The 22,261-nt window shown below is 47.6% G+C and overlaps 1 protein-coding gene across 2 annotated transcripts; it reads left to right on the forward strand.

Annotated features, from left to right (window-relative positions):
- The first annotated feature begins 18,937 nt into the window (after positions 1–18,937).
- On the forward strand, positions 18,938–21,953 carry LOC121433980 (tubulin beta-2B chain). 2 transcript variants are annotated; one of them, XM_041632655.1, is made up of 4 exons: positions 18,938–19,139; positions 19,902–20,010; positions 20,254–20,364; positions 20,633–21,953. In XM_041632655.1, exons 1-4 carry the CDS (start codon positions 19,083–19,085, stop codon positions 21,691–21,693), a joined length of 1,338 nt encoding a protein of 445 aa, XP_041488589.1. In that variant the 5' UTR covers positions 18,938–19,082; the 3' UTR covers positions 21,694–21,953. The 2 variants fall into 2 exon arrangements, with proteins under 2 accessions (XP_041488589.1, XP_041488590.1); XM_041632656.1 differs by lacking the exon at positions 18,938–19,139 and adding an exon at positions 19,616–19,759 and having other exon boundaries at positions 20,633–21,952.
- Positions 21,954–22,261: the final 308 nt, after the last annotated feature.

A 22,261-nucleotide genomic window follows, 5' to 3' on the forward strand; every position in this document is an offset into this window, starting at 1 on the left:
ATCTTGTTTGTTCATTTAATTGTTTGGTTGGTTGGTTTTCAAGACAGGGTTTCTCTCTGTAACCCTAGCTGTCTTGGAACTCAATCTGTAAACCAGGCTGGCCTCGAACTCAGAGGTCTGCCTTCTTCTGCCTGCTAAGTACTAAAATTAAAGGCATATGCCACCATTGTCTCACAACTTGTTCTAGTCTTAAAAGTGTACGGTAACCTCTTCCTGTCGCCAAGCCCACAAAGCCAGCTGCAGCAAATTCAGAACGTGTCCTTCTGGCCTTGACTGTAGATGAGAGGACCATGTTCCCGCCGGAAAGGAACCCATCATTCAGGCAGAGCCACCACCTCCTCTCACCTTCTCAAGAATATCACATAAGCAATTGCAATCTCTTCCTCTCTCTCTCTCTCTCTCTCTCTCTCTCTCTCTCTCATGCACTGGCTACTCCTACCTCTTAACAAACCATTCCAGTAGCTCAGACACATACTTATTTTTCGCAACTTGAGAAAAAAAAATCTTCCCTTGACCCTGCTTTAACCCTGAGCTATAGGAACACCCCTGCTCTTCCCTTGTTTGAATAACACTCAGTCATGGAGTATGAGAACCAGCTGCAATGAGGCCCAAAAGCTAAGGAAAGTGTAGGGCCCTGGTCTGTCCTTATTCTTGGGGTGCATTTGCGGCGACAGTTTGTGGTCAGCTAACTAAGCTTCCTGTCCTTCTACCCAGCAGCATATCTTAGATACAGCAAGACAGGAGCATGATCACACTCTAAGGCAGGAATGGGGATAGTATGTTAGGTGAAGGTGGCCCTAACTGGCCACAGTTCCTGGTCTTTCTCAAAAACCATTAACATGTCAAACATCAGGTTAAGAGGCAGTCCATCAACAGTGAGTTCTAACTGCTTTGTTTATGCCATGGTGTCTGGGATGTGTGCCAGGGTCATCTGACGGGCAAGATAGCAGTTACAACCAAAATGGCAATAGTTAGATCAAGCTGGCTCCTACCCCGCCCCAGTAAGTTCCTGGAGGAGGGATTTCTGAATTTCCCTCCTTCCCTGCCTTCTTGATTGGTCTTTGTTTTATGTATGTATGTATGTATGTATGCATATGTGTGTGTGAGAGAGAGAGAGAGAGAAAGAGAGAGAGAGAGAGAGAGAGAGAGAGAGAGAGCGCTTCTATGTGGTCGTGGTCCTACCTGTCCTGAAACTTGCTATGTAGACCTGTCTAACCTCAGACTCACAGACATCTGGCTGCCTCTTCCTCCCAGCAGCGGGATTAAAAGTGTGTGTCACCATGCCCTGCCTCTTCATTGTTCTTGTTTTGTTTTGACACAGGATCTCTCTATGTAGCCCAAGCTGGCCTGGAAAGTGGGATTGGCCTGCCTCAGCCTCCTCAGTACTGGGGTTACTGATCTGTGCCACCATACCTAGCCCTTCTCTCTTGAGCTCACCCCACTTGTTTCCTTCTCCTTGCCATTGAGCTTCCCCTGGTGAAGTCACCACAAGCTTCTAAGTGACAAGTCTCAGTCCCTTCCTTCTGAATGGGACAATGATGGACATTGTCTTGTTGCTCTTGTCTCTCCCAGCCCTCCTCTGAGGTTTGCTGTCTGGCTTTTTATCATAGTCCTGCCTCTTCTGGAACTTTTCTTGATCAGTGCTGTACCCAGAAAGTTCCTTATTGTCTTTTACACACTGCTGACTGTCATATATATATATATATATATATATATATATATATATATATATCTCCAACACCCAAACTTCAGGTTTCTGTAGCCAGTTCTCTCCCTGACATCTGCTTTGGAGGAGTCCTGAAACCTGTCTCTTAAAGTGGGGTTCACCCACAGAGCCCGCCTTCCCCATTTTATTAGCCAGACTCTGCATCATTCGGGCAAAAATGCCCAGTATGAACATCTTAAGGAAGGACTAGTGTGTTTTGGCTGGCAGTTCCAGGATTCTGCCCTGTCTCTGTTGATTCTGGGCTGACTATCAAGACAACAGAGAATATGGTCGAGGCTACTCCCTTCATGGTAGAAGAAAGCAACCAAAGGGAAGAGAGGAAGGCACCAGGGCAAGACAGAGTCCCCAGGGACACAGTCCATGCATTCATCTAGCACATCCTGTGGATTCAGTGCCCTAGCTCAGTCACCCAGCACAAGGGAGAGTATCCATCGTTTACCATAGTGGCTGGAGGGCAGCCTGGGAACTACAGCTCTAAGTGGCTACCCCACGTGGCCAAAGAGGCTCCAACCACCCATCAATAACCAAGGAAAAGATCTAAAATTCAAATTCAGCCAGGTGTGGTGGTGCACTCCTGTGGTGCTAGAGCCCCCAAGAGACAGAGAGAGGAGGATGCTACAAGTTCAAGGCCAGCCTGGGTTATACAGTGAGGATCAGGTCAGCCACATAGCAACAAGACCTGTCTCAACACAAACACACACACACACACACACACACACACACACACACACGGTAAAGCATCTTAAGCCAGCAAGTGTATTTACCTCTTTTTTAAAAATCCATAGAGTTACTTATACAATGCAACCTCAATATGGATTTGCCTTTGCCCTGCCTAGAAGATATTGGCTCATCTGATTAGCCTTAGACTCTGGGCTCCTCCATCAGGCCACTCTGAGCTCTATGCCGAAGCAGACAGCAAGAACACAGATTCTGCTTCAATCCTTCCTCATCTAAAGGATACCTCCAACTCTGCACCGATGAACGAGTGATAAATAAAAGATTCCTGCCACGTGGCACTAGTCCAAGCAGAAAAAAGGCGGCCACAAGACTCATGCGCGGATTCACACAGCAAAGTAGGGCTCCGTTTCAAACAAGCATACGGTTTGGCAGCTGTGGAGGGGGAAAAAAAACTATTATTAACCACCGAGAGATGTGGACACCGATAGCAGCAGAAACCACGGATGTTGCTGGGTTCAGGAGCAGAGGGGATGGAGAAGGAGGGACTAGGTCAGGTTCAGGTAGGTGGGGCCAGTGAAGTCCCTAGAGATGGGCAGAGAAACTTTGGAGTAACCCGAGTTGGTTGAAAGCACCTGGCCCCTGGGCAGGCCTGCTCAGTCTGACCGACTCTCCCCAGAGACAGAGTGATTTGAGGACCTGCGCCAGCCAGCATCAGAGAGCTCAGGGATGGGCAGGGAGGATGAGCAGGTGTGAGGAACTGAAGGGGGCGCCAATCCATCTGCCCCGGATTTTGTGGCTCACAAGTTTCCAGCAGTCAACCAACAAGTCTAAAGGCCCCAGGAAGAGCTCTCAACTGCTCCCCTACCTCCCCCCCCCCCCAAAATCAGCAGGCTGGGAATGGGAAATGTATGTATATAGAGGACACCCGGAAAGAACGAGGGGGCACACTGCTAGAGCCAGGAGGAGTGGTACTCCACTCTCTTGCTTTAGATTTCCTGATGCCTTGGAATTCCATATACAGCCCCAAGGTTTAATAGTTGAAGTAAATATGGGTCCCAGTGTAACTTTACTTCTGGAATTGTGCCTGCTTTTAAGATAAGAGCATGCATGTAGGGGAATAATCCTTTCTCACATGATGGAATGTCTGTGAGTGTTTATAGTGCATATTGAAGAACAGGACGTTGGGCTCAGCACCGCCTTGGACCTAGGGCTGTGAATTTCACCTGCCCTGCTCCTTTGCCCATCCTCGCTTTGAGTATGGCATGGCCATAGCCAGCCATCTTGAAACCAGCAGAGCTATAATCACCAGTACAAAACCCTTGCAAGACTGAGCCTGCTAAGAGTCTTCCGTGGTAAGTAAGGGAGGGCACACCGGGTGCAAGGGTCCCTTCCATCCCCCAGGCTGTATATGCAGTTGATATCTGCTGGCAGGAGGGAGACTTTCTTTAGAGGTATACTTGCTAACAGGTCTCCCATGCTCCTGTCCCAGTTAAACTGTTGGTTCAAGCTAGACTTGGGTTGAATGGCTCCTTTGGTCTGGTGTCAGTGCCTTGTCTGGGGCAAATAGATAGTTGCTCATTTCTTCCCAGGAAAAGCCACACGTAATTGTTCAGGGAGGTGACTTGGAGGAACCGATCTTGTGACAAATGAGATGTGATACAATTTAGCGAGGATGGGGAAAGGAGCGGGGCAGGTGGAATTCACAGGCACAAGGCCGTGCTGAGCAAAAGGTCACCCTGTCTCCTGGGTAAATCTGGTATTTTCTCAGGAACCTCAGCCTGACTTCAGAGCATTGAGCTAGACACAGAGAGACCCAGTCACGGGAGAAGGCAGAACAAAAGCTCTCGTCCCTCCCTTACCTCCCCTCCCCTCTCCGCAGCTTGTTATGCTGAGGCAGATCCACCAAGAATCCCCGCCTGGGGAGGAGGGGTAGATGGCTGGTTGCTCAGCATAGTTCAGGTTTTTTCCTGAGATGATTAAAGCACTCTTCTCACTCACAGCCTCTCTGTAAGCCATTCAGCTGTCCCTTTGGTTCCCCACAGAAGGCCCTTTGAAGGCGGTGGACCCTACACCTCCACCAGGTTGTGGGCGGGTCCCTTCCTGGCACAAAAGAGGCTCCCTTGCAGAGACTATGGACGCTGCGGTAAGGCTATTTCTGGGCTTGCTTTCTCTTCCTGGTGAGGAAGACAAGCACACCCACCCAGTAAATAAAGGCGAAGCCAATGAAAGCAGCTGGATTTCAAGAAGAGCCGGGGAACAAGCCAGAGAAAAAATGAACAGGCCCAGTGACAAAATGTCCATTCACTGGGTGCACTCGGCAAACATTTACTAAAGGCATCTGTGCACCCGGCACTGGACTGAATGCTGGGGAAACAAAGATGCCCTTGAGAACAGTGACCACCGCCTCCCCTGCACTGGAATGGGCATGCATTTTAACCACAGCACCTTAAAGAACTAGGGATGCGTGGGATGTTTGAATCATGCGCAAAACACGAATGAATTCCACGGCGACGCTTAGACAGCCGCTCCAAAGGTCTTATTTGTAATCTCAGTCCATAACATGTGTCAATCAAGCTCACTGATTTCTAATGACAATTGTACTTAGTTTTTATGCAGAAACCCATCCTTTGATAGGTGAGTAGCCAAGCAGTTTTCCCACTGTGTGCCAGACCCTGGGCACACTGCAAAACGAGACAGAAAAAACTATCTTTAGAAAGAAACAGAGGAGCAAGTAAGTACAGTGCAGCTCAGCAAGTGCTAGACATAAGCAGGATAGCTTAGGAGGCCCATGGAGTGAGCGCAGATGGAGTTTGAGGGCTTCCTGAAAGCAGCAATTTCAGGGCCAATGAGAAAAGGGTATTGGGCCAGTCAAAGGAAGGAGATAGGAAGCAGGAGCATCCAAGAGGCCAGTCCGCAGAAATGCAAGGGCATCAGAAGGTGGAGACACAACTGAACAAAAGTTAGGGGCACGGAATGGAACCAGTTAGAAGCCTTTTTAGAAGCTAGGAAAGCGACAGTAGTGAAGGAAAGTAGCAGAACTAAATTCAGCCAAATGCTCCCACTTGACCGGCCTAAGAAAACCTGTTAGCTGAGGGTCTGAGGCTCACCTTTTCTTAGGAAGCAGCGAAATTCTGACCCCCACTACCACATGGATGAGCCTGGAGTTCATTATGCAAAATGAAGTAAACCTCTCACAAAAGGACGAATATGCCGGGGCAGGTATCTCAGTGGTAGAGTGCTCACCCAGCACACATGGGGCTATAGTTTGATTCTCAGAACCACAAAACCTAATAAAGAAAATGAAAAGCACAAAAAAAAGGCTCATACATCATATGAGATACACAGATTATAAAACTCCTAGAAACAGAAAGTAGAATGGGAGTTGCCCAGTCCCTGAGAACAATGAGTGACCATTCCCCTGCCGCAGAGCTCCAGCTTTGAAGGACAGGGTCACCTTGCCACTACGACCTTGGGACCCAGTGAGTGGTTTTTAAGGGCTACCTACCGTCTTCTTTCAAGCAAGAGCTTAGATGAAAGTCTGAGATCCTAGGGCTCTAGACTTAGGGTGTCCACTGACTCTTTAAGGTGGTTCCCAAGTTTTTGTGAGCCCCCTATACCTCCTTGGTTTGTGTGTGTCCTTCAGTTTTCATGTGTTAGAAACAACATCGTATTTATTTATTTATTTATTTAATTGATTTAGAGAGTAACCCTGTAAAGGTCAGAGGGCAGCTTTGTGGAAGTCTGTTTTCCCTTCCACTATGTGAGTCCCAAGGATGGGGCTCAATACACTAGATTTAGGGCAAGTGCCTTTATCCACTGAACTAGTTCCCCAGACCCATGAATTGGAAACCTAACCTCAATAGTGTTGAGAGGTGGGATCTCTAAGGGGTGATTAGGCTGAGTCTCAACTGTTCTCACATGTGTGGATTCTTTACAAAAAGAGAAATTCAGAACTGCCACCCCCCACCGCCAAACACACACACACACACACACACACACACACACACACACTCACACACACATACATCTTGCCTTTCCTGTCTTGCTTTCCGTCACCCACTTCTTGTCAGGGAATGATGTAATAAAAAAGCCCTCACTGAATACAGACACTCAGTCTTGGACTTTTCAGCCTCCAGAACCATGAGCAAACAATTTCTGCTCATTATAATTACCCAGTATGGTATTCCATTGCCGTAGCATAAAATGCAATCAGATGATGCTATTTGAAAGTAAGTCCTAGGAGTGGGAACATGGCTCAGCAGTAGAAGGCTTGCTCCAGACTCACTCCATAGCACCACCAAAGGATCCCTTGGACCCAGGTGTGCCCCTCTGAGGTTTAGTTTACCTGCCCATCTTGTGCACCACTTACTGGAAGAGATAACGATGTTCTTAAGATTCCAGACAGAAGCCCACAGGGAACACTTCCTGTGAGAACACAGACAGGTGGCTACAGCTGACACACTGCTTTTCTCACTCCTGTCACCAACAAGCCTAGCACACGCAAGCTCTCTCCTGCAGAGTCATGTTGGGCCCGGGAGCACTGTGCATCTGGAGAGCTTGCCTTTTCCCACGGCCCTTCGAAGCTCAAGGCTAAACATACACAAAAATAAGATGACATTAATCTCGTTTGTTTATTTCCTATTGGAACCAATTTATTGACAAATCAGACTTGAAATAACTTGGAACTAAATATTCTCTCAAAGGGATACATAAAGATAAAATAGTAACTATTTAAAAAACAGATGCAGGGCAGTGGTGGTGATGGAAACACCAGACGTGCAAACTTTGGAATTAAGTCAGGCATGGTGGCACACACCTTTAATCTCAGCACGCAAGAGGCAGAGGCAGGCAGATCTCTATGAGTTTGAGGCCATCCTGGTCTGCATATTGTATTCTAGGTCAGTCATGGCTACATAGTAAGACCTTGCCTCAAAGAAATAAAACCTGTAATGTCACAGTTATGGCAATGACCATGAGAACAAGACAAGGGGCTGAGAGAGAGGAGGTATGTTATGACAGACAGCCACAGGGGTGGCCTCACAAGCTTTAAAAGCCAGTACTTTTGCTGAGCACTTGGTCCCGTGTGTCCTTGTTCTGCAGAGGCATGGGCATCTTCATATGGTCATTTCCCCTTCCCCATAGCAAAAGGTGAGGGCAGAACAAAACGAAAGCGAGCTTTGCTGTGCATGTAACCAGTAATCCCTGGTCCAAGCTGACCCAGGCATGTGAGGCATGGGTTACTGCAGCTTTAAACTCACAAGGGGCTGAATGGCTGTCTGGTAAAGATGGACACAAAAGAGTGTCCAGACACCGACACTGAATACTGGAGACAGTGACAACACCAATGTTTTTCGTGAAATCCAGGCTCCAGGTGTACACGTCAATATTAATCAACAGTGAGTCCAGGCTCTGAATTACAAATGCATTAAAAACAAGAAAAAGGCTCATCTTTCAGGCTTCATTTCCACTTTAAGCCAATTTAACATCTGTCACCACGTATGGTGGTGTGCTGGTTGGTTTTTGTCAACTTAACACAAACCTAGACATATCCAGGAAGAGGGGATCTCAATTGCAGAACTGCCTCCATCAGACTGGCCTGTGGGCAACTCAGTGGGGGCATTTTCTTGGTTAATGATTGGTGTAGGAGGGCCCAGGTCACTGTGGGTGGTGCCACTCTTGGGCTGGTGATCCTGGGTTGTGTGAATAAGCAGAGGGGCTATAGAGATGTCTCAGCAGTTAAGAGCACTGGCTGCTCATCTAAAGTGCCTGGGTTCAATTCTCAGAACCCATTTGGCATGCAGACATACATGCATCTCCATATACAAAAATAAAGAAAGAAATGAGAGGAGTGGAGGTGGACAGAGCAAATCCTGAGCAGCAAGCCTATAAGCAGTGCTCTTTCAAGGCTCCTACTTCAGTTCCTGCCTCCGCTATCCTGCTTCATTGAGTCCCCTCCTTGATTTAACTGTGACCCAGGCTGTGTAAGCTAAATAAACCCTTTTCTTCCCTGTCCTGGCTAGTTCTATGTCCACTCATCACAAACTAGGGCTATCTGAAATGCCTTCATAAGATCTGACTGCAAGGTATTTTCTTAATTAGTGGTTGATGGGGAAGGGTCCAGTCCCTGGGCTAGTGGTCCTGGGTCCTATAAGAAGGCAGGCTGAGGAAGGCATGAGGAGCAAGCCAGAAAGGCGCACTTTTCCATGGCCTCTGCATCAGCTCTTGCCTTCAGGTTCCTGCCCTGCTTGAGTTCCTGTCCTTGTTTCCTTCATTGACTAAGATGTGGAAGTGGAAGCCAAATAAACCTTTTCTTCTGTAACTTGCTTTTGGTCACAGAGTTTCAGCACAGCACTAGCAACTCCAACTAGGACATTCCCCAAGTTGCTTTTGGCCAGTAATTATATTACAGTGGTAAAAAAGAAAAACAAAGACAGGTGGTATACACCTGCAATCCCAGCGCTGGGGGCTAAGTCAGGAAGATTGACTTTCAGACTAGTCTGGGCTACATAGTAAGAGCCTATTTCAAATAAATAAATAAACAAACAAGACAAAACAGAACAACATCTCCAAAGAATGAAGAAATATCATGACATCTCCTCCGGCTGGAGAATGAAGTATCGGCAATAGAACACAAAGTGCAATGAGACAGACATGTTTACCTCCTTCCTGCAGTCAGTTACTGAGAAGCAAAAGGTAAATAATTAGGAGAGGGGAAAAGCAGAGTCAACAACACTCAAGGAGCAACTTTTTGATGCATAGCATATACCACACAGGCAGATGAGGGGCGTGAAAGAATACAGGACCTGCAAAAGGTTAAAGTGAGTGTTCTGCCGCACACACTACACTGGTCCACCTTTGCTGGGCTGTTTCCCTCCTGTGGTGACAGCCTGGGCTCATGCAGGGCCAGCCTTGGAAGAGTTCAGTGGCATTATCGCAACTCCTCCCGTAATGCCTCTGTGTGGTGAGAAAGAAGACAGCAATTGCTATTCCATTTATAGAAGAGGACCATAAGACAGACCCAAAGGGTGGCTTGTCCAAGGCCAAAGTCTGCGAGAGGCTGAGAAAGCCATAAAGGTGGGCCGCTCCTCTGAGTGAATTTTAATGTGATGCTGCGGGCTGCATTCCACCCGGCTCCCAGCTGCCTGGCTAGCTTATGCCCAGAAATATTTACACGGAAACTGTATTCTTTAAAACACTGCCTGGCCCATTAGTTCTAGCCTCTTATTGGCTAATTCACACATCTTGCTTTAACCCATTTCTAATAATCTGTGTAGCACCACAAGGTGGCTTACCAGGAAAAGTCTTAACCTGCGTCTGTCTTGGGTGGGAGAATCACGGCGACTGCCTGACTAGGCTTTCTTTCTCCCAGAATTCTGTTCTGTCTACTCCACCCACCTAAGGGCTGGCCTATCAAAGGCCAAGCAGTTTCTTTATTAATTAACCAATGAAAGCAACAGATAGATGATATTCCCACATCAGTGAATGATACAGCTTCTTACCAGGCTCTAAAATCAATCTGTCATGGTAGAAATGGTAGACACCTAAAGGCCCCCCTTCCCAAACTTCGGCAGTGAACTCGACAATGGATTTGTATTTTGGGGAAGTGGAGGCACCTTTGACTTTCTGTGTGGCATTTCTATGCAATGAAGAAACATGAAGACATCCAGGGAGCAGAATTTATAGCATGGAGGAGTAATTTTTTATATAGGGTCTAGGTCCAGGCTGGCATAAAACTTATGATTCTCTGATCTCTGCCTTTTGAGTGCTTGGATTATGGGCATGTACCACACACTTGGCTATTTACTTTTCCCTACATGCCTTCTAATGCAGAGGTCAACAGAGAAAGATTAAAGGAACTAAGTTTTATCTTCTGCCAGAATCTTTTCCCTGTATCAGGTCATCTCAGATCACTTAGAGAGAGAAAGAATAAAGAGAACAGAAAACTGAGGTGAGACAGGGAAGTCAAATGGGGGTTGGGGGTGGAATAGTGTCAATGCTCAAAGTGTCAGTGTTGCTCAGATAGCCTTGGCATTTTCCCTGACAAACCATCATAGACACTTTTATTATCATCAAAGTCATCTGTGCCCTTTAATTACATAGGCTCACTACACTATCTAGCAGAGAAATGAGAAAGGCATAAAAAAGAATAAAACTATAATTAAAAAAAACCCTAAAAAATGAGAAAATAAATAGACAGGACCGATATGAACCACAGCTCTGAGAAATTCTGCTTTTCTAATTCCACAACTTTACTTGCAGTGTGAGCTCAGGAGAACAAAGGTGTTTGGTTTGGTCACTTCTATCTTCCTGGGATGTAGGACAGAGTCCAACGCATGGTGAATATTCATCAGGTGAATTCTATGTATGAATGCCAGAATGAAATTCATCCATGGCTGGCTAGAAGATGGCACTTTGAAGGCTTCCTTCTTAGATAGTCAATGAGCCCTTTTCCTTCTGTCTGTTCAGGAAGGCACCAGGACCGTATGTATAGTTCACATGTGAGCCTGTTTTCTATTGCTGTAAGGGAACACCAAACACTGGATAAATCTTCAGGAAAAGAGTGTTACTTGGTTCATAGTTCTGAAGCTGAACATCCTAGAGCATGGTACAGGCATCTATCTGTTGAGCAATAGACAAAGGCTTTGTGCTATATCTCACATGCCAAGACAGAGCAAGAGTGCCACCTCAGATCTCTTCCTCTTCTTAAAAAGTCAGTGATGCCAACATGGGAACCCTACTCTCATTACTAAACTCCAAGTTCTCCTCAGAGAAGCCATCTCCCAATAATTATCAACAGATGAATTTGGAATCAAGTCTTCCCAGGTGTCTTGGAAGGACATTGCACCGGCAGAATTGTGCTCGGTCTGAGCCTGGAATCACAGCAGCTTTGTGGGCACTATAAACAAGTCTTCATCTTCCATGTCAAGATAGCCTTCTCTCCCTGGGATCTCTGCTCATGATGAAAACTGGGTCTGAACAGTCCACTTCAAAGGCAGTAGAGGCACTGAGTTGCCCCTCTGAGGAACAGCATGATTCAAATAGGTTTCCAGGACACAAGCATGCATGATACACACAAACAAATCCCTGATGATGGGATCCAGATCATTTCATTCCTGAGTGAGGAAATTAATATTAATCAAAGGAACTCCCATCTGTACTTCAAATTACAACACAGGGTTCTTTCAATTTTGAAGTAATTTCATAATTTTGAATTTTAGAAGTATAGCTTAAAGGTACATTATTTTCATGATGTACTCATAATATCTAAACTAGTTTTTTAACTTTTGGAGATGGTAATCTTAAGAATTTTCATTTCTGACTAAAGATAAACAATTTTAGGTAAGATAAAATAAATAAAAAGCTCAACAAGATGGAAATTTATTTGATGAATAGGTGTGTTGGTCTATCTTCTGTTTTTATAGCAAAACAACTGAGCATTTTGTTCAGAAGTAAAGGTTTATTTGGCACGCAGTTCTGGAGGTCTGAGAATATGGTATCCTCAACCGCATAGCTCTAATGAGGATTTTCTGAGTAAATAGAATAAATGGCACCATGATGGGAATATGATCACATGGTAAGACAGGAAACCAAAGAGCTTCAAGGGCTAGGCTCATGTATTTATAACAACCTGCTCTCAGAGGAACACTGGGGTCCCTGGAGAAATACATTAATCTCTTCTGAGTGCAAGGTTCCCAGTGAGTACTCACTCTACACTAGGCCTCATCTTAGCTTCCCTTGCCTAACTGTCACCACACTGAGGACCAGGCCTCCAACACATGAACCTTTGGGGGCACACATTCTAACTGTATCAAAACCACAGCAAATGGAGATGCTCCATTAGGCCACTCCTACCACACTGAAGGCCTGAAGGGGCAGTGAGCTGTAAACACTTCTGTGAACAGTTATGAGGACAGGGTCATCTCTAGCGCCTGAGGACGTTCAATATGAATCTTTTTTTTTTCTTGGTTTTTCGAGACAGGGTTTCTCTGTGGTTTTGGAGCCTGTCCTGGAACTAGCTCTTGTAGACCAGGCTGGTCTCGAACTCACAGAGATCCGCCTGCCTCTGCCTCCCAAGTGCTGAAATTAAAGGCGTGCGCCACCACCGCCCAGCTTTCAATATGAATCTTTTAAAAGATGATCCAAATAGTCTTTGAGTGGTGGGTGGGAAGAGGGCAGAATGGAACTCTCTGGTCAGAAACACAACATCTGACTTTAGCATTCTACTTCCTCAGGAACAGAAGCCAAGAGTATTGATTTCCATGGAAACCCACGTCACTCATGCAGTAACCATCTAGGTAAAGAGGAGTCCAACAGTAATGGGGATAGACAAAGGCTAGGGAGGCCTGGGAGCCCACATCTTAGTTAGAGTTTCTGTTGCTGCAACACCATGACCAAAAGCAAGTTGGGAAAGAAAGGGTCTGTTTTGGCATCCATCACTGGACAAAGGAAGAGCTTCCTTGAGTTATTGCTGAAGTTTCCTGGGCCCATGTTCTAGGCATAGTTTGTTCTAGACACCCCAGGACCACATAGGGCCCATCCATTTGTGCTACCACTCTTCCGTCACAAAAGAATAACTTAGAGCACATCGCGCCGGTGGGTGATGGACAGAGTTTGTGTGTCCTTCCCATCAGTGGGAAGAGAAGGTAGAAAGGCTCTCTCTGGGAGTCTCTGGTAAAATTGTATTCATTTCAGTCCTTGCTCCATCACTGCATAGCTCCTAGGATTTGATCTGCCTGGGGCATTGAGGGAATTGAGAAAAGACAGTGAAGAAATGACAGACACACATAGACAGAAGAGCTGGGGTCTAGCGGACTGGACTCTTTGATGGAATAATTGCAGCAGCCCAGAAACTCAGCGAGCTTATTATGCACAGTTGAACACAGAGGTGGGGTTAGTGCATATAGCTGAATATGGAGGCAGGCTTACGGTACACAGCTGAATCACGAAGATGGGATCTTCCGATTTCTGTAGGTAGTCTCTCTAGGGGAGCAGTCATCAGGCCTTAAACACTGGGAGGGGGAGGTGGGCAAAGTGCAGTAGACATTTTCAGCACACACTGCCAACATCCACACATGGACTAAGAGGGAAAGTGCTGGCATTTTCCTGAGCCTCACCCAGGTAAGGCTTTGCCATTCCCATGGGACCGAGGCATTGGGATCTTTGGCATGGCCATCTCATGTCTACACACATCCATGCATGCTCTCAAAGCTTCCTCCACTCCCCGCATCCTCACCCCCAGGCTGGCATGTTCCACGTCTGCTGCAGTGAGAACAGTAGAGCAGCTGTCACGAGCTTTCGTGCCATGAGGCACAATCTGGGCTTGCGGTGACTCTCTGTTGGCCATAACTTATCCCATTTCCTCATGCCTCTGCTTCTAAGTCCACACTTCCTCCGCGGCTGACTGTTTCGAACATGTCTTCTCCTATTCTGCTGGCTTATGGATTTGCTTCTTTTATAAAATCATGGCCTTTCTCTCCACAGAGGTCACTGAGTGTCACAACGCTTTGTTTCATAGTTTTTCCTTTAGTTTTTCCAGTAGAATTTTAGCCCAAGCCACACCCCATGATCTCTCGCTGGAAATTATTCACACGGCAAACTTTGATCCATGACACTTTTCTGTCCTGTTTCAGTGTCCCATAAGGTGGCCTCTTGGAATGGGTTTCGAGGGAGTGGTTTTACATTCATGGTGTTGTGACTTTCTTGCAAAACTGAAACTCTTTGCTCGACAAGTAACCTCCCAACTCCCCCTTCTGCAGCTCCCGGTGACCCCAATTCTGTTTCCTTGTCTTTGACTCTTCTGTACCTATGCATGAAACTGTATGGCTTTGTCTTATTGTCATGGGCTAATTTCAAATGGCCTCATCATTAGCCCTTGTATCAGAATTTCTTCTTTTAAAAGTCTAGGTGACTATGTTTTTATAAAGTATAAATATATTTTATAAAAAGACTAGGTGTATATATTTCATCAAATATACCTACAGACCACATTGTTTATCTAGTTACCCATCCATGGTCACTTGCAATGCTCACCTCTTTTGGTTCTTATGAACTACCTACCATGAACGTGGGTGGACAGACAATTCCTAGGGATCCTGTCTTCAATTCTCTTTTTGCTTTTTGGCACACTTTTGACTAAAAGCATCACACCACACCCAGCTAATTCTTTAGAATCTGCATACCAGACTAAACCTTCTGGTAAGTTTCCTTTTTGATAGGTTACTTTGAAAGGAGCAGCAAATTCTTTCAGACATCCTCTCAGCGGAAATTAAAAAACAAAAATGCTGTGACTATCTATTAGTGGCCACCGACTGGGAGATGAAGTAAAGACTGACTTGCTAAGAGGTCCTCCTCGCACATGCTCATTAGGGCAAAAGGCAGAGGGGTGAGTGCGTATGTGTGTTCTCATTTTATTTAAACAACAAGCAAAGGTCTGTAGTGGATTTTGGAGAGAAGACGAGCTCTGGAGACACTGCCAAGCAGCAGTTGCTAGTGGAACAATGTGGGAGGCAGCCCACTGTCACATCGTTACTACAGCAATCTGCCTCCTTAACTTAAAATGGCTCTCCCATTACTATCTTCTGCGATGCACTCTGTTTTAAAAAGGGATCCATTTTCACAGCGATGGCTTTCCCAGACAGCACCTTACAAGGGCAGGCTGTCCGAGTTCTTCCAGCATGCTTCATCTGAGCACTTCTGCTTTCGTTTTCGTGCCAGGATGGCTCTGTCCTATGCAACACAGCTAACCCGACTGCACTGTGAACTTTTCTGGGCTTCCCTGTGAAGGTCTGAGGATCTTAAAATTTTTGCTAAGGATGGAGGGAAGGGAGACAGCACATGAAAAAGAGCTGATGCCCTGGAAAATCAGGGGTTCCCCTCCTCCTGCTGATTTGTGTGACAAGGGAGGCAACCTTCCTTGTGAAAGGCTTGCTGACTGGATGCTGGCCTTTTAAATCCATGGGAAAACACCCAGCCTCCATGAGGAACAAAGAGCTAAGGTGCCTGTGCTGGGCTGCATTTGCTGCATTCAAGATGCAGACTTGTTCTCTGCGGATCTCTGCGGATCCCAGTCTTCTGCTGCCTGAGTGGCTGATCCCTACAGAACCCTACGGCAGCAGGAGGACGGGGGCTCTGAAGCCCCCACCCAGGTGGCGCCTAAATTCTAGAGCACTGGCCAGTGCTGCTGTGCCAGCACAATAGTTTCTCATCTCCAAGTCGGAAGGGAAGGAAGGAAAGAATCGGGAAGTGAATGCTGAACCAAGATGGTAGAGCCCAGGAGTGTTTTCACAGCATCGGCCCCTTTTTAGGTCCAGTTCCCTGGGTATTTTACATAAATGTTAGGATTGATAACCTCCCAATATTTCTAACCAGAGAGCAATGAGAAGGGTGGAGGGGGTGGGGTGGGGGGAGGGAAATAACCAGGAATCTGCAGCCTTTACAGTCTTTCTTTCAATTCCTTTTCATTCACTGGCAAAATGTGTGTTGCCTAGGAAACCGCCTGCATCTAGGCTACATAGATTAGGCTGTGGGGGTGGTGAATGCAGGCTAGCTATGAGCAAAAAATCCTGAGCTAAATGTCTCATGATTTCAATAGATGGATCAAAATACACTGTGCATTAAGAAAACACTTTCAAATTTTACTATGTATTATTTATGTAACGTCTCCTTTCTATCTGACTTCTTGAGTTACTTAAAACAATGACCCTTTGTGTACAATAAATGCACAGTTGAGGATTTGCCCGTAAAAAATAATTTGACTAAAAGCGCCTATCATTGTAACAGTTTGGGGTCCTCCCTCTGTAAAACAAATGCTGGATTTGATTTTGCACGGAGATGCTTCTGCACCTGTCTCTTAAGCGTTATTTTGCGTCATTAAAACTAATCGGTGTGTAAGAGATATCGAATGAAATACATTGCCCTAAAGTCTTTATGCTTGATATGTGACAAAGAGAGAGGAATCTAATAAATAGGCAAAAAAACAAATACTGGGGACCTGCCTAATTTTGCTTGCGAATAGCTCTTCCTTTGGGTTAAGCAAAACAAGGCTTTCTTTCTTTCTTTCTTTCTTTCTTTCTGTTTTTCTTTTCTTTTTTCTTTTTCTAAGTTCGCAGATGAATAGAAAGCCATTGTGAAAAGAAGAGGCTGCTGTCAATATTTCACACACAAAAAAAAATACAGTTCGTTGCAAAAATTTACAATGTGCAACACCATAATCCCAATGACAAGTTGGATGGGAACAATGAGGCAAACCACACGAAAGAAAAGCTGATTTTGAACCAAAAAGCTGGCTCCTCACTCAGGGTCCTCCAGCTTTGAGGATTTCTAGTCACGCTGCTTCAAACCGCTTCCGCTAGGAGAAATCCTAAAGAAACTGCCCTTTCGTCTGTATAATCGTAAACACGAGTTTTTAACCAGCTACTTTGCAAAGATCTGGCTGTGAAACAGAAGCTGAGCGAGGAATCCATTAGGTGAGAGAGGCAGGCTCAGATTACCCCAGTTTAGAGTTGAGCCCCCAGAGGCCCCTGAGCTCGGGATTGCTCCTTGACTGGCGCAGCTAGGCGGGACCGCTGCACAGCGGCATCTACTATGGCATTGTGGGTGACACCCTCTCTGTGTTTTATTCAGGGTAGCTCAACACCACCGCAGCCACCACCTCTAGGTCTACATCTGCAGTAGCCCTATTGGCTGTGCGTGTAGTCACCTTCCCTGAAAACCCGGGCGCCCGGGAGACTGTCGGGAGCCCTGTCATTAACTCGTTGTGTGACCTTGGGAAGTATTCAACGTCTATAGGATGATTTGGTGGGAAAATCTGGGGTCAGGGTCTGGGTCCTTGGAACCATGCTAGTGGCCATGTGGGCACACCTTCTGTTGTTTTGCCTCTCTTCTCAACCGCACCCCTGACCTGGCTCCAGTCTGGGCACACTGGCAATGCAGGCAGAATGGCCTTTGTTCTGGTTGCTTCTCGCTGTACATTAGAATTGAGTTTAAAGCCCTTCCTACACCCCCCTCCCCCTGCGGAAAGGAGAGGCGATGACAGCTTGCGGATGGTTCTAGCAGGCCCTCCCTCGCTCAACAGCTGCGAGCTCTACCCTATAGAGAGACCCTGAGTCACTTGGGCCTCTCTCCCCAGAGAATGAAAAGGGTCACATCACCTCCTAAACCACCTCCAACCTGGGGTAGCAGGGAACAGGCTCCATACTCTCTTCGTTCCTCCCTCAGAAGAACTCAGGTTTATCTCACACACTCTCCCAGATAGTAACAAAGGAATCATTTTCTTCCTCTAATACCTAGAAAATGCGGGTTTAAGGGATTGTGGGTGCACCGCGTCTGCGCACGCGCCGATGTCAGTGCGCCAGGGTCTGCGGTGGTCCCTGGCTAGCTCACGATGCTGCAGTTTTTAGGCGTGTCCCCACTCTTCATCCGCAGCATCAAGGCTGGGACCTCGTGGTCGCTGCAAAGGAAGATAAAAATGCTCTAGGCAATGACGGTTCTCGGATCCAACCCCCTTTCCTTACAACAGAGGAACCTAACGCTGGGAAGGACAGCGCCTGGCTGGTTTTTAAATACTCAGTTGTGGAACACATCCCACGCTTTTGTGAACTCTTTGTTTCCCCGACAGGCCCGCCCCCAGAACTCCACCCTCGGTCTGCCGGCAGCACAGTTCAGTCAGCGCGGCCTGCCACACCCACTCCATCACTTGGGAGGAACAAAAGCCAATCACAGGGTGGAAGGAGTCGTTGGTGTGAGGCTGAGCGCTGTATATTCTTGGAGTGGGTCAAGCAAGGCTGGGCTCAGAGGTCCTTCTTTACCCCTGAACGCTGCTACTGCAGCGAAGGAACAGAGTCGACAAAGACAAAGGCAAGGACAGCTGATGTTATGGGCGGAGAAGAACGCGCTCTGATGCCCTATAGTGTCCCAAGTCAGAATCTTTGGACCTTTGTTTTACCAATTACACTGGACTTCCTGGGATCACCTGTCTTTTCCTAAAATTCTATGTAATTGGCGTATGCGTTTGGATAGTCGTTGACCTCCAGGAATGAGGAAAGAGGCAGTACTTTCGACAGGTGCATTAGCTAGGCAAAGCCTGCCCAGTGTTAGAAGAGGTATTGCTCGGGTAATGCCAAGTAGTTAGCTTAAATCCTGTGCGCACTCTCAACACCGGACTGCACCTGCTGGAATTGCCATCTCTTCCCTACCCATTACCAACCCTCTCTCAATCCCTAGTCTATGGTACTAATTACCCCGCTTCGCCACTCTCGGGCCGGATTCACATTCCCAGTTCTCAGTTCTCCCAACTCAGTTTCCCCCCTTCTCAAGTCCAAGACAATGATCACGCCCCAGCTTCTCCCAGGAACCCCTACCCCTCGCAAGGTCTTCACACCCGCGCTGATTGGCCACAAGCCCATAGTCCAGCCCCCTGGACCGTCCCTGGGGCTCAGAGCATTACGTCAACTCGGCCTGGAGAGCGCCAGCGAGAACGGGACTGGGGGGCTTTGGCTGGGGGGCGCGGTCTGTTTGGTCCGCCCCACCCTCCCTGCATAAAAGACCGAACCCACCCAGCCTTCGCCCTCAGCCCGTCGTTCCGGAGTAAGTTTCAGGTGGCCCTGCAGTGGGTGTGGAAGGGGAGGACCATCAGACCCACTGACACACATCCAAGTCAGCAAGAAGCTTAAGAGGCACCATGCGAGAGATCGTGCACATCCAGGCGGGCCAGTGCGGCAACCAGATCGGTGCTAAGGTGGGCTCGCTGTTTAGGGGGTGGGGGAGGAACGGTAGCACAGCTCTCCTCGGGATACTCGGGCACCAGAGAGCGAGGTGGTCCTAGGTGAACCCAGGTCTCGCCAAGGGCGTACTTGACTTGCTTTGTGCAATCGAATGGGGCGTAGGCTCAGAGGCGACCTTAAAGCTTGGGGATCTCATTCGATTTTCCCGGAATTGTTCGGAATTTGGGCTGCTCCTTCTTCCTTTTCTCTCCCTGATCACCACGCGTGCCTGAAGAAGGAGCGGGTGTGTCGGTGGGCGCGCCAGTCTTTGGGAGGGGCCGGGACGCAAGGAGAATTGATTTTACTCGCTTGAACACCAAGTGAGCTGCGGGGGAGGGGAGGAGAGCGATTGTCTGGTTAGACGTGCTTTGAATTTAAAATATCCTCCTACAGTTCCCTGGCCTCACTCTCCCCGCCTGCCCCCTTTCCGCTCCTGGAGTCCCAGCGCGTTTGTCTCCGGCCGCCAGTGGCGGCTGTGACCCGCAATCCCAGGCTGGGGCTGGTTTTTTCACCCCCACCCCCATCCCAACCTCCTGCCGAGAGCAGCTGTTCGCCTGAGAAACCGCCCAGTTTCAACTTTCTGATCTTGTACAATGTAAGCCCTAAGGCTGTGCCCGGGTCACGCCACTCATTAAAGCTTCTGCAATGTCGGGTTATTAAAACTGGGGTGGGGGGGCTTCTCATTGCGATTCGGGGTGGGGTCGTGCATAGCTAAATGCAGACTTTTTATGTCTCAGTTTTGGGAGGTCATCAGTGATGAGCATGGTATCGACCCCACTGGCAGTTACCATGGAGACAGTGATTTGCAACTGGAAAGAATCAATGTCTACTACAATGAAGCCACTGGTAATTATTTTTAACACCCCACGTTCAATTTTGGCACCCCTCTGCCCTGCTCTTATGTGGCCCTAGAAGATGTCTACTTTAGGATGGCCACTCTTGGGTGGGGTAGCCTCTTCTGTGCCAACCAAATCCTTTGAAAGCCTTTCTTTGTTTGGGGGTAGCACCAATCAGGAAAGAGGTGGTACCAAGCCCTTCTCCGCAGAGATTACTGCCTGAAGGACTAAACCAGCTCTTGTTTCCCTGCAGGTAATAAATATGTACCTAGGGCCATCCTGGTGGACCTAGAGCCGGGCACAATGGACTCAGTCAGGTCTGGACCATTTGGGCAGATTTTCAGGCCAGACAACTTCGTGTTCGGTGAGTATGTAGAAGACAGAAGAGCACAAGGTGCCAATTATAACTGGCATAAGGGGTGGAGAACTGTGATTGACAGATTGAGAGCATAAATAGCATCCAGGTGTGTGCTGGCTAAGCCTCAGTTTAGGCTTAGAGACAAATAGTTCATTGTTTAATATTTGTTGGTCATTTGGTGATAACTTGAAATAACTATATCTGACGGGTGATTTAAAAAAGAAGAATTTACCCAATCATGGTTGACTGACTTAAACCTCTTTTGCTCTGACAGGCCAGAGTGGTGCAGGAAATAACTGGGCAAAGGGCCACTACACAGAGGGTGCTGAGCTGGTGGACTCCGTCCTGGATGTAGTGAGGAAGGAGTCTGAAAGCTGTGACTGTCTCCAGGGCTTCCAGCTGACCCACTCACTGGGGGGAGGCACAGGCTCAGGCATGGGGACCCTGCTCATCAGCAAGATCCGAGAGGAGTACCCAGACCGCATCATGAACACCTTCAGCGTCATGCCCTCACCCAAGGTCTCTGACACTGTGGTGGAGCCCTACAATGCCACCCTCTCCGTGCACCAGCTGGTGGAGAACACAGATGAAACCTACTGCATCGACAACGAGGCCCTGTATGACATCTGTTTCCGCACCCTCAAGCTGACCACACCCACATATGGCGACCTCAACCACCTGGTATCAGCCACCATGAGCGGGGTGACCACCTGCCTGCGCTTCCCAGGCCAGCTGAATGCAGATCTGCGCAAGCTGGCTGTGAACATGGTGCCCTTCCCACGCCTGCACTTCTTCATGCCAGGCTTCGCACCCCTGACCAGCAGGGGCAGCCAGCAGTACCGGGCCCTGACAGTGCCTGAGCTCACTCAGCAGATGTTCGACTCCAAGAATATGATGGCCGCCTGTGACCCGCGCCATGGGCGCTACCTGACCGTGGCTGCCATCTTCCGGGGCCGCATGTCCATGAAGGAGGTGGACGAGCAGATGCTCAATGTGCAGAACAAGAACAGCAGCTACTTCGTGGAGTGGATCCCCAACAACGTCAAGACGGCCGTGTGTGACATCCCTCCCCGGGGCCTCAAGATGTCTGCCACCTTCATTGGCAACAGCACCGCCATCCAGGAGCTGTTCAAGCGCATCTCGGAGCAGTTCACTGCCATGTTCCGGCGCAAGGCTTTCCTGCACTGGTACACGGGCGAAGGCATGGACGAGATGGAGTTCACCGAGGCAGAGAGCAACATGAACGACCTGGTGTCTGAGTACCAGCAGTACCAGGATGCCACTGCAGATGAGCAGGGCGAGTTCGAGGAGGAGGAGGGCGAGGATGAGGCTTGAGTTCCCCAGGCCAAGAAGGTTAGGGAAAGCTGAGATGAAAGCAGGGGGAGGGGGGCTTATCTGTGAAAATACCTTGGCAGTTGAAGGAAGAAAGATGGTCTTAGGTTTGTGCTGGGTCTCTGGTGCTCTTCACTGTTGCCTGTCACTTTTTTTCTCTTTTTGTAATATTGATAACATCAATGTAACACTCGAGATCTTTCTGAACTCCTGTTGTAATGGCTAAAACCACATAAACCTTTGTGTCCTAATGGTGTCTTTTTTTCTTTCTCTTTAGTAAGTTCTTTATTATCAACTTAAATCCTCCTTTCTCAACACATAGTACTTTCTTCTGTTAGAAAATAATGAAAGCCCAGAGACATCGCCTCTTTGGGTATGGCATGAGTTAATATATCTTGAACCAAGAATGACTTTACTCAATCCAACAAGAGAGAGCAACCTGAATTTTAAAATGCCCTTTGGTACATGACTTGTTTGCTACAGGAGTGCACACAAAGTGTGTTTTCATGTAGATACCTCACCAGGCCTTTATTTCCTTTATGAAGTTTTATTTGAGCAGTTACTTAGAGGC

The sequence above is a fragment of the Microtus oregoni genome, unplaced genomic scaffold (genome assembly GCF_018167655.1).
Source record: "Microtus oregoni isolate MIOR12 unplaced genomic scaffold, Mior012 000042F_ref0000377, whole genome shotgun sequence".
Classification (NCBI taxonomy): domain Eukaryota; kingdom Metazoa; phylum Chordata; class Mammalia; order Rodentia; family Cricetidae; genus Microtus; species Microtus oregoni.

Bases quoted from the DNA above. Each gene is read 5' to 3' on its own strand.
- LOC121433980 (XM_041632655.1), top strand. From the start codon at position 19,083: ATGCGAGAGATCGTGCACATCCAGGCGGGCCAGTGCGGCAACCAGATC. The intron at 19,140-19,901 runs GTGGGCTCGCTG...TTTATGTCTCAG, and splicing joins GCAACCAGATCGGTGCTAAG to TTTTGGGAGGTCATCAGTGA. The intron at 20,011-20,253 runs GTAATTATTTTT...GTTTCCCTGCAG, and splicing joins CTACTACAATGAAGCCACTG to GTAATAAATATGTACCTAGG.